Source organism: Octopus sinensis, linkage group LG20 (genome assembly GCF_006345805.1).
Source record: "Octopus sinensis linkage group LG20, ASM634580v1, whole genome shotgun sequence".
Lineage (NCBI taxonomy): Eukaryota > Metazoa > Mollusca > Cephalopoda > Octopoda > Octopodidae > Octopus > Octopus sinensis.
This window is the reverse complement of record NC_043016.1, coordinates 8,830,708-8,849,077: the sequence shown is the minus strand read 5'-3', so window position 1 is coordinate 8,849,077 and position 18,370 is coordinate 8,830,708. Positions and strand designations below refer to the sequence as shown.

Below are 18,370 nucleotides of genomic sequence, written 5' to 3'. Positions count from 1 at the left end.
CACACACACATATACTTATACACATGCACACACATACATACATACACCCATACACATACACACACACATACCTACATACTCCTATACACACATAGATACACACAGACATACACACTCACACAAACATACACACACACATACTTACACATACACTCACCTGCACGCGCACACACATGCATGACAAACACCCATACACTCACACTCACATACGCACACACCAACATAAACACGCACACGCACACACACACCTACACTCCCACACACGCACGCATACACACGTACACACATACCTACATACACATGCATACACACACACACACACAAACATGCACGGACACACCCAGACATACATACATACACCTATATACACACGCCCACACACCTACATACACACACATATACACACGCCCACACACCTACATACACACACATACATGGACACACCCATACATACACCTATACACACACGCCTACATACACACACACACATGTACTCACATACACACACATATACGCACATACATATATACCCACACACATGCACACACACACACATGCATGCATGCACACGCGCACACCTACACGCATACACACGCACGTACACATACATACATACACACACACATACATACACCCATACACATACATGCATCCTACACACATACTACACACTCACACATACATACACACACACACACTCACTCACACACCTGTATGTACGCGCACACACATGCACATACACACACTTCCACACACACACCACACGTACATACATACACACTCATACACATACACACACACACGACATACATCTATGCACACACATATATACACACATACTCACATACATTCATCGGACACACTGACACCCAGACATACACACAGACACACTCACACATCCACACACATACATACTTACGCGCATACTCGCAGGCGCACGCACACACACGCTTGCGCCGGTTCGCGCACGCATATGCGCCTCATGCACCTCGCTCTTGGACCCGACGAGACCTCCCGCTCGTTCCTGGGACCGTCGCTTGTCGTTGGGTTTTCCCACGCCCGTCTCCGCGGGACCACTCTTCCATCTTCCCCTCAGCTGGAGTCCTTTTTCCTTAACCCCCCCTTTTTTGTTACACACACGCGCACACATTGCTTAAATATATACATTACTCTTACACACATTCAATCTACTCGCCATTAATACTACCACGACACTGGACACACACACACACTACTACTCAACACACACTGGCACGCTACATACGCCCCCACCCCTTCCCCTCCCTCCCTTCCTCCTTCCTTCTTTTTCTTACTACTGACCACTGTCTGCTATGCCTACCACTGTCTCGCCCTACCTCACACAGACGCACACACTAACACATACATATATTTTTTGTTTTTTATCTCGCCTCACACACACACATACACACACACTCACAGCACACACTCACACATACACACACATCTGTTGCGTTACCAACCTTGTCTCCACTCTTTTGGCTTTAAAAACCTACTTTGCTCTTTTTGTTATCGTAAACTTCCGCCTTTCACCATGTGTAACTCGTAAACACCAGTCGTTTTTTTTTTTCTCTATCCCCTGTTGGCCAGCTTTGGGATCTTTCTTTCCTCTCTCTTCCTTCTTTATGTTCCGACGAAGAGCTCCGCTCGACACGTCATACCTTCCTGCTTCCATTTCCTGAGCGCCTATTAATAATAATACTGTAATTGTTCCATTGTTGTTGTTTTTTTTGTTTTCCCTTTGGATTAAATTATATATATATATATATATATATATATATATATATATATACGATGGGCTTCTTTCAGTTTCCACATCTACCAAATCCACTCACAGGCTTTGGTCAGCCCGAGGCTATAGTAGAAGACACTTGCCCAAGGTGCCATGCAGTGGGATAGAACCCAGAACATACAATTCCTGATGTACAGGAACATGAAATTCTGAGTAACAGTTCTACAGTAATTTTGCAGCTTTAATAAAAAGCATATTACTCTACATTTGGAATTCGAGTACTATTTTTTCCATCTTGTTTTGCACTTATATGATCACCTGTGTGTACGTGTGTGTGTGCATATATATATATATATATACTAGCAGTATTGCCCGGCATTGCTCGAGTTTGTTTTGACCCTTTAGAATTGGAATTTTTGAAAAGTAAAAATTTTGCATTATGTAGCTTGTTATTCTCTTTAAGTGAACATTTTTCTGGTTGAAATACACTGAAAAGTGGCGACACAGCAGTAAAAAAATCGTAAAAAATAGAGATTTTCATAGAAAAAAAAGTACCTTTTTGATGTAAATAATTTTTGGTCTTAACATAGTCCGATTTGAATTTTATCTTCTATGGAATAAAGAGCAAACCTTCTTCTATCATACTCTCAATTTTGGTCAACTTGCGCTGCAGGGTCTCGGAGGAGATAGTGTTAGTTGAAGGCTACCAAACCTGTCACATACAGACAACTTCTGCTCTCTATATATATACATATATATAATATACTTTATTTAAAAGCAGCAGAAATTCAACAAAACCTGTTACTCGGAGTTTCACGTTCCTGTTCATCGGACAGCTTTGTTAAAAAAACTGTCTGACGAACGGGAACGTGAAACTCCAAGTAACAGGTTTTGTTGAATTTCTGCTGCTTTTAAATAAAGCATATTACTCTACCCCTGGTATTTGAGTACTCTTTTTTCCACCTTGTTTCACATTTATGTGTTTACTCCGGTATATATATATATATAAAATTTAAAATATCACTGTAAATTTCACTTTAATTTAATGAAAACATTATTTGACTAATATATCTGACCTGGAATTTCAGCTGGCATGTATAGTTTTCTTCTTAAAAATAAAACCTGCCTGGACATACATTTGGAAGGAAGGGCTTCCAGTGGACACAGCTCAGATTTTAATTTCTTTTATGTACTATATACATAAATATGGCTGTGTGGTAGGAAGATTGCTCTCAGGTTCAGTTTCACCTCATGGCACCTTGGGCAAGTGTCTTCTACTATAGCTTCAGGCTGACCAAAGGCTAGCGAGTGGGTTTGGTAGATGGAAACTGAAAGAAGCTTGTCGCATATGTGTTTTTGTCCCCAACCACTGCTTGACAACCAGCGTTAGTGTGTATACATTCCTGTAACTTAGCAGTTCAGCAAAAGAGAATGATAGAATAAATACCAGGCTTAAAGAAAAAAAAAGTACTGGGGTCAATTCATTTGAGCAGAAATTCTTCAAGGAGGTGCTCCAGTATGGCTGCAGTCTAATGACTGAAACAAGTAGAAGATAAACAATATATATTTCTTTACTGCCCACAAGGGGCTAAACAGAGAGGGGACAAACAAGAAAAGATAAACGGATTAAGTCGATTACATTGACCCCCAAAAGGATGAAAGGCAAAGTCGACCTCGGCAGAATTTGAACTCAGAATGTAATGGCAGACGAAATACAGCTACACATTTCACCAGGCGTGCTAACGTTTCTGCCAGCTCGCCCCCTTAGTAGAAGATAAACAATATATATAAGTGTTAATTTCCACTTAGACTTATGTACTTTCAATTACTTTCTGCGAAATCCATTTGTAAGACTTCAGTTAGCCCAGGGCTGTAAGAGAAGACACTTTTTGATGTAACACTTGACAAATTCTAAGTCCAACCATAATATTTTATTATTTCAATTGTTGATACCATTGTTCTCAAGATTAACCCTCACTCTTTACAATTAATATTGCTCTTTCTTTGCCATATATATATATATATGTTTACATAGTTAGTTAACATGAGAAAATTTTTCTGCTTGATGTTTCCCAATCAAACCATTCTTCAATTTAGTATATAAGAAAACAAGAACATAATAAAATAACCATGCAATAAACAACAACAACAACAACAATTGAATATATGATAGACTTTAATTTGGTGCATTTATTGAAAAAAAAAAAAAGTACAAAACAAAATGGTCGGGAGATATATACTATTATTAATTAAAGAAAAGATTGGAAAATCACATTTTAAAAAATAAAAATAAAAATGTAGAAAAGTTTTCCAATAAATAATAAAAGAATTACCACTGGAAAATTTACATTCAGAATAAAATAAAGAACCCATGGGTGTTTTTTTTTCTTCTCTTCTCTAAAATTCATTTTTTAAATTAACTTGTTATATATACATATATATATATATGCATGCACACACATATATATATATACACACATATATATACACGCATATATATATATACACATATATATATATACACACATATATATACACGCATATATATATATACACATACATATATATATATACACACATATATATATATATATATATACACATACATATATATATATACACATACATATATATATATATACACATACATATATATATATATACACATACATACATATATATATATATATACACATACACACATATATACAAGCATATATATGTATATATATGTATATATATGTGTATGTATATATATATATGTGTGTGTGTGTACATACATGTTTGTATGTATGTATTTACATTCTTGGAATACAAAAGCTTTATCTTGGTAAAAATCCTTTATGTAAAACAAATGCCTTATTTTCAATTGTAAATTGTCTTACAAAGTTAATTTTCTTATGCAGAGAACAAATGGAAAAATTTGTATGTAAAACTGAAAAGAAATTTTATATACATATATATTTTTACATATATGCATCTATATACATATGTATATATATATTCATACACATATATTCACACATACACTCATACACACACACTATGTGTTCCAAAGATAAGGCAGTATTTAGGTTATAAGTTTTATATCCTGCTGGAGACACGGTGTGTGTTGTGAGTATATTAGTATTATGTGTATGTATTTGAAGTACTTATTATTGTTTAACCAAAGATCAACTACAAAAAGAAGCCATATGACCAAAATCATTCCAGCCATGACCAAACCATCTTTTTAGCCATGTAAGGACTGCATCCTATAATGTATCCTACCATTCTTTTTTTTTTTTTCAGATGACAGGGTATGATTTGAGGATGATTTATTTATGCCCTCCACATCAATTGACTATGTAGAAACTTCCTAAAGAAACGGTGTGTGAGTGTATATGCGTGTAGCACTATATCTAATGTAAGATTGTGGTTTCGATTCCAAGACTGAGTGATGTGTAGTGTTCTTGAGCAAAACACTTCATTTTATGTTGCTTCAGTCCTCTCAGTTGGTTTTAAAAATGAGTAATCCTGTGATGGATTGTTGTCCCACACAGGGAGGAATATATATGCCAGAGAAACCAGCCCTGTACTCCTTAGAGAGAAATGCAGACTAACCAGCTATATCTGATGGTCTAAAACAGGCATGGGCAACCATTCTTTAGAAATAGGTCACATGAGACATGGTTTATCCTCAAGTAGTCTGCACTACTATAAAAAAAATTGAAGGTAATTTTTCATTAGATGTGCCATTCAGAAAGGGCCACAAACTGTAGTTTGCCCCCAACTGTTCAATAAATTCTTATTTCTTTATTGCCCACAAGGGGCTAAACATAGAGGGGACAGACAAGGGATTAAGTTGAGTACATCGATCCCAGTGCGTAACTGGTACTTAATTTATCAACCCCGAAAGATGAAAGGCAAAGTCAACCTCAGCAGAATTTGAACTCAGAATGTAGCAGCAGACGAAATACCGCTAAGCATTTTGCCCGGCGCTCTAAAGTTTCTGCCATCTCGCCGCCTTATATAAATTCTATGAGTTTAAAAGACAAGGCTGTGTTTTGGTAAGCTATTTCTCCATTCATCTTTTGAAAGTTACTCAAATGCCACCTATGTATCTATAAAATGTATATACATTGATTCTCTGGGAGAAAAAATGTGTCTAATAAGCTGTCAAGTTTGGTATTAAATCATGCTATTAGAATTGTTGTACCTTTCACAAGAGATGATACAGGAGGTAATTTCCCATATATTTCTACTTTGGTTGGATGACGCTTTCATGAGAGATTTTGAGTTCTCATAAGGAGTCGAGTATAAGTTCCATCCAACCGCCTCTCAAGCTTCTTTGATAATGTCCAGGTTTCTGAGCCATGTAGTAGAATTGGTTTGACTATGGCTTTGAAGATTTTAAGTTTGAAATCTCTACTTAGATTTGATGACCAGATCTTATGCATATCAGTTTGCTGGACATTGGTGTAGAGCTGAAAACGAGGTAATTTCTACTCTTCTCCTCTGGAAGCCATCTGCTCGCGATAACAGAGGGCATACACTCTCCTACACTGATGTAATCTCCAGGGATACAGGCATCCAGCAACAGGACCTCCATAATGCTATGATGGACTGTGAAGTCTGGCGTAACATAGTAAATTTCACAGTCGAACAATGATGATTGTTGTACATTGCACTTCTACTCAGGCATCCCTGTCTTATCTTTCCTCTTCTCATTGCTTTTGTTGAGTCAACTCCCAACCCTTCTCCTCACAAGCCTTGCACTAGTCGTCGTAATGCCTAGTCATTCCTTCCCAGAATACTGGACTTCTGGAATTTCCTCCCATCTCTTTCATGCAAGGTGTTGACTTATAAAGGCTCAAAACAACTCATCATCGTCATTATCGTTTAATGTCCACTTTCCATGCTAGCAAGGGCCAAACGATTTGACTGAGGACTGGCGAACGAGATGGCTGCACCAGACTCCACTCTTGATCTGGCAGAGTTTCTACAGCTGGAGGCCCTTCCTAATGCCAACCACTCTGAGAGGGTAGTGGGTGCTTTTAAATGCCACCGGCACGAGGGCAAGTCAGGTGGTACTGACTAGTAATGTTATCACTTTCATCAGACTAGAACAGCTTGTAAAAATCACGAGCAATGTCCATTCCTCCACATCCAGTAAGAGAATGAAAAAAAAAAGAAAGAAAAAAGGACTCTGCTTGTGGTCATTTGATTTGCCAAAAATAGTAGTCAAAATTTACTCAAATCAGTTATTTTCTTTTTCAAAAAATGAGGGGAAGGAAGCATTATGCAATGTCTTGATTACAAAATGACTTGTTAGAAAAAAAACAACAAAAAACAAACAAAAACTAAAGACATGAATCGCTGGAATAAAATTTTTGTAAAAAGTTCTTGTTCAGAGTTAACCAGTGGATAAATAACAAAAACAAAAATAATATCTTTCAAAACATGTGGATGAAATACAGTAAAATAAAAAGTTGTGTGCAGTAAGTAGGAAAAAAAAAGCTCCGCAGTGATGGTAGCAAGGTGTTTTGAAAGCTCAATATTCAAAGCTTTTAAAAAAAATATACAAAATATAAATATATTTCCCTTGATGGTTTTATCAAGCTGTTAGCTTGTACTTTATCCCCCGAACCCCCACTGTTGAAAAAAAAAAAAAATTAGCCCAAACAATTGAAGCATTTTTAAAAACATGTAAAAAATCTTTTTTTCATAAATTTATGATTTTTGTTTTAAAATTCATTTTATCATTATTAATTTTTCTTTTTTTTTTTTCAAATACATTCTGTTGTACTTGTGTTCAATTTGATTCCTTTTGGCTTATTATGAGTAATATTTCGACACTTAGAATACATATACAGATACACAAACATATATAATATACATGTGAATATATATATATATATATATATATATACACACATCTATATATATATATATATATAGATGTGTGTATATATGTATGTGTGTATATATATATATATATATATATTCACATGTATATATATATATTTATATATATATATACATCTATGTATGTGTGTGTGTGTATATACACACACACACCCACATATCTTCCAGGTGGTAAGGGCAGAACTATTTTTCCAGCACAAGGTACTACTGCAGCTCAAGAAAGATCCTCGCAAAGACGGAATTATTAGAATTGTTTGCATACGTGAATTTTAACACTAAAGTATTTCATGATATAATATTAACAATAAAATAGATATTTTATCATATTCCTTTTGATGTTAATCTTTTTATTCAAAGGACAAAAAAAAAACAAAGAAAAAAAAAGATAAATAGAAAAAGAAAGAAAGAAAAGAAAGTTTCAAATTTTGGCACAAGGCCAGCAATTGGGTGAAGGGGCAGGTTGATTACATTGACCTATTTTATAAACCCTACAAGGATGAAAAGCAAAGTCGACCTCAAAGTAATTTGAACTCAGAGCATAAAGACAGACGAAATGCTTCCAAGCATTTTGTCTGGTATGCTAATGATTCTGCCAGCTTGTCACAATAATAATTCTCTCTACTATAGGTGTAAGGCCTGAAATTGTGGTGGGGGAGGGAAGGATAGTCAATTATATCGACCCCAGTGTTCAACTGGTACTTATTGTATCGACCCCGAAACGATGGAAGGCAAAGTCGACCTCAGCAGAATTTGAACTCAGAACTTAGCGGCAGATGAAATACTGCCAAGCATTTTGCCCTGGTGTGCTAACGATTCTGCCAGCTCACTGCTTAATAATAATAATAATAATAATAATAATAATGATACTTTCTTTATTTACCACTAATGGTTTACAAAAATTGCTAGGGATTGTACTGGACAATACAATGTGGGGTTAACATAAAAAAATCATGTACAAAATAGAAAAATGGTGAAAAAAGAAATTCTAACAATCAATACTTCCCCAAAAGAGAGAGACTTCCTTGGGCTGCTCATGAAAACCCTACAAAATCCCACCAGGCCAAGTTCCCTCTCCACATAATTTTCTTTCAGTTTACAGGCACATGCCTAAAGTAGGCTTGTTCACCTGGACTATTCCTGCCACATTCACCCACCTTTCAACAAAATTGCTAAGAGGCAGCATTTCCTTTTCTGCCTTCACTTTCCTCTTCATGTGAAAAAGCTGATGAGGGCTTGGCCGAAAAGGAAAGTATTTGTCTTCAGCCCTTTCAATCTGGTTCACCACACAACCTCTTTCACTAAGGCTACCAAACAAATAAACACTGCCTTCTCAACAAAAGGGATTATTATTATTATTAATAATAATAATAATAATAATAATAATAAGTGGGGGAGCATCATAGCCATGTGTTGAGAGGGATTCTTTGGGGTTTGAATAATTCACCTTTGGAAACATGGGTGTTTCATTCAATATCCTTAAACAACCCTTATTCAGGGACCTTTTGAGCAGGATGGGTTACTTGACCAGAAGAAAATTCTAACTGAGCCCCACCTGCAAGGTCATGTGCTGTTTATCTTGATATGAGATCACCATGTCACGCACCTATGGTTGTGATGCATGTGCCTGGTGTACCCTTATCATACGGGTAGTCATGATGGGTATACTGGGCTTTGTATATTTTACCCCAGTGTCACACTCAATAATAATAATAATAATAATAATAATAATAGAAACAAGCTTGAATTTAGAAATTTATAAAAAGTATAAATATTAGAAATATATTTTTCAGTCACACTGAATAGAAAAACAAAATGTAAATAGTTACAATCACAATAATTTTAAACATTATTTACTCCTAGTAAGGAAACCAGTAATTAAATTAAGAGGCAACAGCAATGTCACTTTATAGGAAACTGAGACTCTGTGTATGTGTGTGTGTGTGTGTGTGTGTGCGTGTGCGTGCAAACCATGTGTAATATCAAAAGAATCAGACCTCAATATCATTGGAAATAGAGGACTAAATTTATTACATGACACAGGTATAGAACACCTACACTCATGACTCTTAGGTTCTGTGAGCAATTCAATGTATTTAAAAGGCGGTGCTCCAGCATGGCCACAGTCAAATGACTGAAACAAGTAAAAGAGTAAAAGAGAGTAAAGAGTACGTCTTTTGTTTAGTTTGAGGATACTATATATATATATATATATAGTAAAACTGTCCGACAAACGAGAACGTGAAACTCTGAGTAATAGATTTTGTTAAATTTCTGCTGCTTTGTGTACACTTTTTCCACCTTGTTTCACATTTATGTATTTACTCCGGTATATATATATATATATATATGTCGGTGGTGCATCCGGAATTTGCCTCCCTGAGCAGTTGCACATATTGCGCCTCGACTCCTTGCCTCTGCAGCGAGTTCAGCACTGCATTGGTTTCAACGCTGTCAAAGGCCTTCTCATAGTCTACAAACGCAACGCAAAGAGGCATCATGTACTAATTCGCTCGCTCAAGCAGTTGTGTTAGAATAAATATATGGTCCATCGTGCTGTAGTTTTTAATACACATATATGTCTTTTGTTTAATTTGAAGTCCGGCATGAGGGATGTCATCGCAGAATATACACGCAGCAAGTTTAGATGGGCTGGACATGTCGCCTGGCTCACCGATAATCGGTGGACCTGCGCGAGAGGAAACGACAACTCGGAAGGCCTCCATGAAGGTGGAGTTAAGATTTCAGGTGGACGATTGGGATCACGTGGATGAGAAAGGCATGATCCAGAGAGGAGTGGACAGCGTGCTGTGACCAGCAATGTCAAATGGACACCCGACAGACTGGTTGGTCAAGGTGATCAAGGTGATATATATATAGACACACACATACACATAGTTTAAATTTAATTTTGTTTTATATATTTAGGTTCAAAACCATAACAGTGCTCGTAAAACTATATCAGAAGTGTGTAGAACCTGATATATGTTGATTTCTGTAAAGGAGAAAGTAATCCCAGTTTTAATTCACATAAATACATGCATAGACACACACATGCATGTGTGTGTGTGAGTGAGTGTGTGTGTGTGTGTGTGTGTATGTATCAGGTTGTCATGTAAATTCATTTTCTTCCAGATAAATTTTATTTGAATGAACACAAAAAATATTTTTTGATTATAGTGTTTCATGCTGTTTTAAATAAATTTTATCTCTTTTCAGACACATGATGATTGAATGCCAAATAGAAAATAACAAAAAAAAAAACCAACAAAAAGCAATCTAATTTATTTGATAATACAATACATACACATATAGGTAAGTATGTACGTATGTATGTATGAAAGTAAGTATATACACACACACAAAACAAATATGGCAATGGTAAAATTCCCCACCTTTATTAAGCTACATATAATGTATAATTTATTGGTAAAAACTGTAAGATAACAAAAGAAAGAAAGGGACCTCAATATTATGTAAATAGAGCAATTTGTCTGTAAACGTAATATGTGACAATTATTTCCACAGCACAAAACTTAGGTCAAGTATCTTTTACCAAAGCCTTGTGAATAATATTGGGTAGACAGAAACTGCAACAAGCCTGTTGTATGGATTGCATCCATTTTCAGGTGGTAGATTTATGCTATTGCTCTGCTTTATACCACCTTATGGATCTTGGATACCACTAACATATTCTGAGTTGCAAGCATTCAGGCCAGGTCTATAGTCCAGTGATAATTCATGAGTCATGGTTTCTTCCCCACCACCTTACCATGAATCTTGGGGACAAAGGTCAAAGACGAATGGCACTGCTATTCATCTTTGGCTTACCACACAGGCACAGTGGTTCCGGGTTCATTCCCACTGCGTGGCACCTTGGCCAAGTGTCTTCTACTATAGCCTCGGGCTGACCAAAGCCTTGTGAGTGGATTTGGTAGACGGAAACTGAAAGAAGCCCATCGTATATATGTGTATATATATATATATGTGTGTGTATATGTTTGTGTGTCTGTTCGTCCCCCCCAACATCGCTTGACAACCGATGGTGGTGTGTTTACGTCCCCGTAACTTAGCAGTTCGGCAAAAGAGACCGATAGAATAAGTACTAGGCTTACAAAGAATAAGTCCTGGGGTCGATTTGCTCGACTAAAGGCGGTGCTCCAGCATGGCCGCAGTCAAATGACTGAAACAAGTAAAAGAGTATACCTTAGTCAAAGTAATGCCAACTCTGCATAGCTGATGAAATATATCAGAATACCAGATTTTTGGATAAAAGTGTTGGAAAAAAATATGTCAATATGTTGCCACAAGAACAAATCGTACTTGATGACTTATAGTAGCGAAATAAATTTTTATTGATTTACAGGAAGTATGCAAACAACTCAAACAACATACATAAGTGTACATATGCAATCATAATGCTATATGTCGTACTAAGAATTCAACGCAATCCCATAACACTTTCAACACACAAACCCACTATTGCTGAAAAAGTATTATGCACTTTTTTTCAGTGGGAGTGTGAAATTCAGAAAAGAACGTTTATGTAGTTAGCTTGAAATTTAAGTATGTGGCTAGAGCCAATACCAAATTTGAATCACCAAAGATATGTGAGTGTGTTTATGTATACACATAAGCATGCACTTAATATATATATATATATACTTTATTTAAAAGCAGCAGAAATTTAACAAAAGCTGTTACTCAGAGTTTCACGTTCCCGTTCGTCAGACAGTTTTGTTATTTTAAATAAAGCATATTACTCTACCTCTGGTATTTGAGTATTCTTTTTTCCACCTTGTTTCACATTTATGTGTTTACTCCAGTATATATGTGTGTGTGTGTGTGTGTGTGTGTATACACATATATACACACACACATATTGTTTTATTGTTTACTTATTTCAGTTACTGAACTGTGGCCATGCTGGGGCACAGCCTTAAGTATGTGTGTGTGTATAAACAGAATGCATTCTAAAATATCCAGATAGCAAAAACTGGCCAAAATCTATCAAAGTTATACATATGATATCTCTCTATGTAAGTTTGTGTGTGTGTATGTGTATGTATGCATATACACACACACACATACATATATATGGAAGATATTTTATCCATCAAACTTTTCAATGATTTAGCAGTTGTCTATGCAGAGAGAAAAATACAAATAAAAATTATAATTTACCATGATTGAGGTGAGGTTGTTGAATTATCAAATTAAATTATCAAAAAATAAATAAAATAAAACAATAAAATACAAGAGACCATATGTTGGAGTTAACAGGGAGATGAAATCCACATCAGCAAGATTTGAATTTATCATATTAATTTTAGAATACAACAATAAATCCTGATGAAACTTTTAAAGCAAGTTAAGCATCATTTTCAAAGTAGAGTGGCAAATGTGGATTGTCAAGCAGTGCTTACAATAGAAAGGACGGGTAAGATAGAATAGAAGAGGTGGTTAAGAAGCTTGATGTGATGAATTAATGACTTTACAAAGACCAGACAAAAAGATGATGAAGCTAACAGCTGTCGAAAGAAATAGTATTGTTGATTCAATCTAGTTGTAAGGGAAAAAAGCAGTAGTTCCCAGATTAAGGAGTTAAGAATTGCAGAGGCAATAGACAGAGAGACACAGGAAAGATTAAGCTCTTTGGTAAGGACTTGGAAGTAGTAGTAGTAGAAGAAATTACAGTGAGTAAAAGAGAATTTTAACTAAGATGATAGGAAATTATAATTTTACATGATGAGGAAAGGTCCTATGAAATTTGTCTGCAAGTAAAGATTATGTAAGAGAATCAGTTATGTAAACAGGTCTCATTTTGGTGTAATATAGTGATTCCTGATAACATAGTTTACAAATGTGATGATTTGCATTATAGGGGGTTCCGCCACAAATTATAGCCCAGGATACAGTATAAGGTGTATATTGGGTTGAGGCAATGTATATAGGTGGCTAAGGAAGTAAATTGTTTAGAAGCCCTATGTGAGAAGGAGGCTCGGTGAGCATGATAGTATCGTATGAAGTTAATTGTACTCCCAATGTAGAAACTAGCCTGGTGGGGATGTGGAATTGTAACCATACATTTATATACAACATTATAGCATAAGCAATTCCCCTTTAAAGGACAGAGTTGGGAAACTTGGACATTACAGGTTTTCTTACTGCTAGTAGGTTGGTGTTCACCATATATCCTGTCATGGCTATTATTATTATTATTATTTATCCTTCAGGTAGAAACAAGGGAATTAGTGTTACTACCATTAAGGTGGAAAGGGTATTTACGATCAGGGAGCGGTAAGAAGAGATGATAATTGCTAGTAGGCGGGTCTAATCCATAACACTTGGGGATGTTATTTATTTCAGAGTTGAGGCTATTCATACAAGGAAAAATCTGTATTTTGAAAGTCAGTAGAGGAATCTACCATATGAGAAGTATTGCTAGATAATGTAGTTGTGGTAGGGTGTGTTGACATCGAGTGTGGGTTCAAATTATCTTTAGTAATATAAGAGTAATATAAGGGGATGATGTATATTATGCATTTACTAATGCACCTCAGAACAGATTTAGTATGGCAAATAAGCCGAAAAAAAGGTTTAATAGAGAAATCTGGCTTATGGTCTTTCAGAGTGAAGCATGTGTGTGTGTGTGGATAGGGGACAGTGAGTCAAGAGGTTTGAGGTTCATATTGATCATATAATCCATGATTGCTAATCAACTTGAGTGTTGGTCATTGATATTTTTCAGAACATTCTGGTTAGCATGTTATTTAGTCATATTCAAGAATTTCATATCCTTGATCATTTGTAGAAAATCTGTTTCAAATTTATCCAGTGAGGGGATACAAAGTGGGTTCTTGTCAGTTTTTAAAGTAATTCTTATCCTTGGAGATGTGAGAAGGGTTCTATTTGTTGCCATAGGCGACCCCACCCTTTCTATTTTACCATTTTTGCTCTGCTTCCTCCAACAATTTCTTAGTTCCCTCTTTAAATCCTTATATTTGTAAACCCTGCTAGATAATTAGCAATTGCCACTCTGCTCTTGAAAAGGGACTTCAATGATTTCTTCATGATGTCATAGCATAGGTGTTAGGTTCAGCACAGCTATGACATTATGTTATATATTACTTATGAACATGGTTTTTTAAATAAGTCTTCTCGAAACAGCAGTCGTGATAAGACTTTACATAATTCTTCTGTTTCCTTTTACTTTATTCTGCAATCTCTGTTCTGTGCTCCATGTAAATATACATCTCAAGCCTAACTGCATTTCTCTACTTCACTACCTCTTTCTGTCTGCCTGTCTCTCTCTTCCTGTATATTAGTGCCTATAGTTACTTCCATACAAGAGTATTTGGACGCAATGAACTTCAAAGTACGTTCATCATATACAGTGAAATATAGTACAGAATTAACTGCAGGCATTAAGCCATACAAGCACAACAACAACTTTCCAGATTTTAATGGCCTGGAACTGTTTATAATCCACACTAATTCACAGGCAGGATTTCAAACTCCTGTGCATCTCCTGAATAGATTACTGGTACCTTGCACTGTACAGTATTAATAAGCTTGTATTGTTTATACTAATGTACAGGTACATGTATTTTATCTAATTCATCATCATCATCATCTTCATTGTTTAACGTCTGCTTTCCATGCTGGCATGGGTTGGATGGCTTGACATGGAGCTGTCCAAACTCCAACTGTTTGTTGTGGCATGGTTTCTACAGCTGGATGTTGTTCCTAACACCGCTTAATCACTTAAAGGAATTTAATATTTGTTTAATTTATCGACAAAAGCAACTGCCTCTGATTTATAAAAAAAAATCATTAAGCTAGGAAGACTTTAGAACTGAAGCATTCAGAAAAAAAATCGATTTTTATACTTGTATATGTGTGTGTGTGTATACATGCACACACACACACACACACACATATATATAATAATAACCATTTCTACTGGAATTAAAAAACTTCAAATCTGTGGGGAGGGGACTAGTTGATTACATCAACTCCAGTGTTTCACTGGTACTTAATTTATCGACCCCGAAAGGATGAAAGGCAAAGGTGACCTCGCCCTGGCATGCTAACAAATCTGCCAGCGCAACGCCTTAATAATAATAATAATAATAATCTATGAGTAGAATTTATAGATATTTCAATCAATCACTATGCACATTTCCACAAATCACATGTTTCTTATGATAATAGTCTGTATTCCAGGGATGATTATTGCATTGTAATCATTCCAGGAATAAGGACTACGATTGTAAGAAACACGCATTAAAATATTTATGCTACATTATATCGGCACAGCTCAGTACAACCCCATAACACTGCCATTGCCAGTTGGTATCATTAGGTTGTAGCTGACATAATAGAATAAGAGTTTTGATATGTGTACTAAAAAATGTTTCCTGTAAACGAACTTAAAGGCTACATATATACTCCAACCCATGCCAGCATGAAAGGCAGATGTTAAATGATGACAATGATGATATATACATACATACATACATATATATATATACATACATATACGTACATATATATATATATATATATACATATATAAACACATACATATTCATGCATATACACATACACACACACACACATACATATTCATGCATATACACATACACACACACACACATATCATGCATATACACATACACACACACACACATATATATATATATATATATATATATATATATATATATAATATATATTATATATATATTATATATATATATATATATACACACATACATACACCATACCTACTAGACTGTTTGATAGTATGTACTGAGTACATTGAAGCCTGATGTACAAAAAAATAAAGTATAATATACAAAAAGCAGTGTTTAATCACACTCACTATATATATATATATATGATGATATATTTGCATATATTTTTATATATATAAATATACACGTCTGTGAAATCAATCTTTAATCATTCTGCAAGAATATATCAATATATCACAATATACATATATATATATATCCAAATTTGTCAATATATAAACATATATATATAATTAATTAATAAGGGTGAGAGAATTAGATACTAATTTAATAGCATATCTATTCAACACCAAGTGGCCCAGTGCTCCGAGAAACCTGGATTATTATAATATTTTGTAATATATTATAATATTTTATACAAAAATAAATATAAGAGAGTGGTCACTATCGTACTGACTTTCATGGGAAACATATATTTTTGTGGTTGAAACCTTTTGGATTAACTAGTGCTAGAGTGAGCCATATAGTGACCACTCTCTTATATTTATTTTATATTTAACATATATATATATATATATATATATATATATATATATATATATATATATATTATATATATATATATATATCAACCAAATGTGACAATATTTACAAAATCTTGTATCACACCCACTTACTTTAACAACCACATTTTGCAACAATTTAAAGCAGAAATTTTTATTTTAAATAAAAAAAAGTTTAGAAACAAATTTTAACCCCCAAAAAACTGAAACCCCTCATTCACTATAAAGGTATAAAATACCAAATGTGAAAATTGATTAGTGTAAAATTTAGCTTAGCTATGATTCTTCAGACTGTTCATCATTATTAGAAACACTTTCCTCCTCTTCATTCTCCTCTGTTGCCTTTTCATTTGCATTTTCAACTGGACTTGTTTTTGTATCAGTACAATCGGAAGCAAAGTCTCCTACATTGCAGAGTGGAATATCATTTTTGTCTCCTTTAGAGGCATCTTCCAGTTTTTGGTTCAATGATGCTTGAAACTTCATAGCATGTTGTATCACTCTTTTTATTCCAACCATCCATTGGTTTACCTGTAGATACAAATAGCGATTCAATATTTTGAAATATGGTTTTAAAAACTTTTGTTAAAATTATGATATATTTTCATAAAATGTATTAAAAAAAACAACATACAATATGATTAATACAAGATATTACGTGAAATATAACAAAATACAAAAAATTTTTAGAATATAAGGTAAAATTTATGTCTTGTATTGTTGAATATTTTCCTTTATTGTTTTAGTTTGAGAGCAGGAGGGAGGGATTATATAGATTACATTGACGCCAGTACTAATTTTATTGATCCCAAAAGGATGAAAAGCAGAGTCAACCAGGCAGAATTTGAACTCAGAACATTGAAGATTGAATAAAATGCTGCTCTGCGCTTTGTGTCTGATGTGTTAATAACGCTTCTGTCAGCTCACCGCGTTGGTGTAAGTAATAATAGAAATATTTTAATCTTTACTGTTATAGACCGTCTTTGAGAATGGACAATCTAATATCAGGTCTCAAATGGCCTTTGTTTAGAAAAACAATCTGTTGTTAGTCTGGCATCTTGATAAACATATCCTGTTCCACTTAATGATGATTTAAACAATGAGTTAGCTGAAGGTGCCCACACGTATAAGACATACTTCTTCTCTCTTATTTGGTAGTTCCTTTATTTCCATATTGAACAAAGCAGGCTAGAAACAGGATGTTGAATTTGATGATTTAATGATTGTCATCCAAATAATTTTATCCTACTTATACCATTACACAGTTTTTAATGTCAGCAAAGGCACAGGCTTGCCTGTGTAATAAAAAAAAAAAAAAACATTGCTTCCCAACTAGGAGATTTCAGGTTCAGTCCCACTGCATGGCAATTTGAGCTTCTGCTACAGTCCTG

At 34.8% G+C, this 18,370-nt stretch overlaps 1 protein-coding gene and 1 long non-coding RNA gene across 5 annotated transcripts in view; both read right to left on the bottom strand.

Annotated features, from left to right (window-relative positions):
- Positions 1–257: 257 nt before the first annotated feature.
- Positions 258–7,655, bottom strand: LOC118767320. 3 transcript variants are annotated; one of them, XR_005003232.1, is made up of 3 exons: positions 6,414–7,653; positions 4,787–5,948; positions 258–290 (listed from the first exon to the last, which is right to left on the bottom strand). It is a non-coding gene; the product is annotated as an uncharacterized LOC118767320 (long non-coding RNA). The 3 variants fall into 3 exon arrangements; XR_005003233.1 differs by lacking the exon at positions 258–290 and adding an exon at positions 673–710; XR_005003231.1 differs by lacking the exon at positions 258–290 and having other exon boundaries at positions 4,990–5,948; positions 6,414–7,655.
- A 9,462-nt stretch (positions 7,656–17,117) lies between these two features.
- LOC115222612 (steroid receptor RNA activator 1) overlaps positions 17,118–18,370 on the bottom strand; it is a 59,845-nt gene continuing 58,592 nt past the window's right edge. For both annotated transcript variants that reach the window (XM_029792914.2, XM_036511693.1), the window contains exon 6: positions 17,118–17,510. In XM_029792914.2, the coding sequence (XP_029648774.2) occupies positions 17,256–17,510 (255 nt within the window). In that variant the 3' untranslated portion in view covers positions 17,118–17,255. The remainder of the gene's footprint in view (positions 17,511–18,370) is intronic.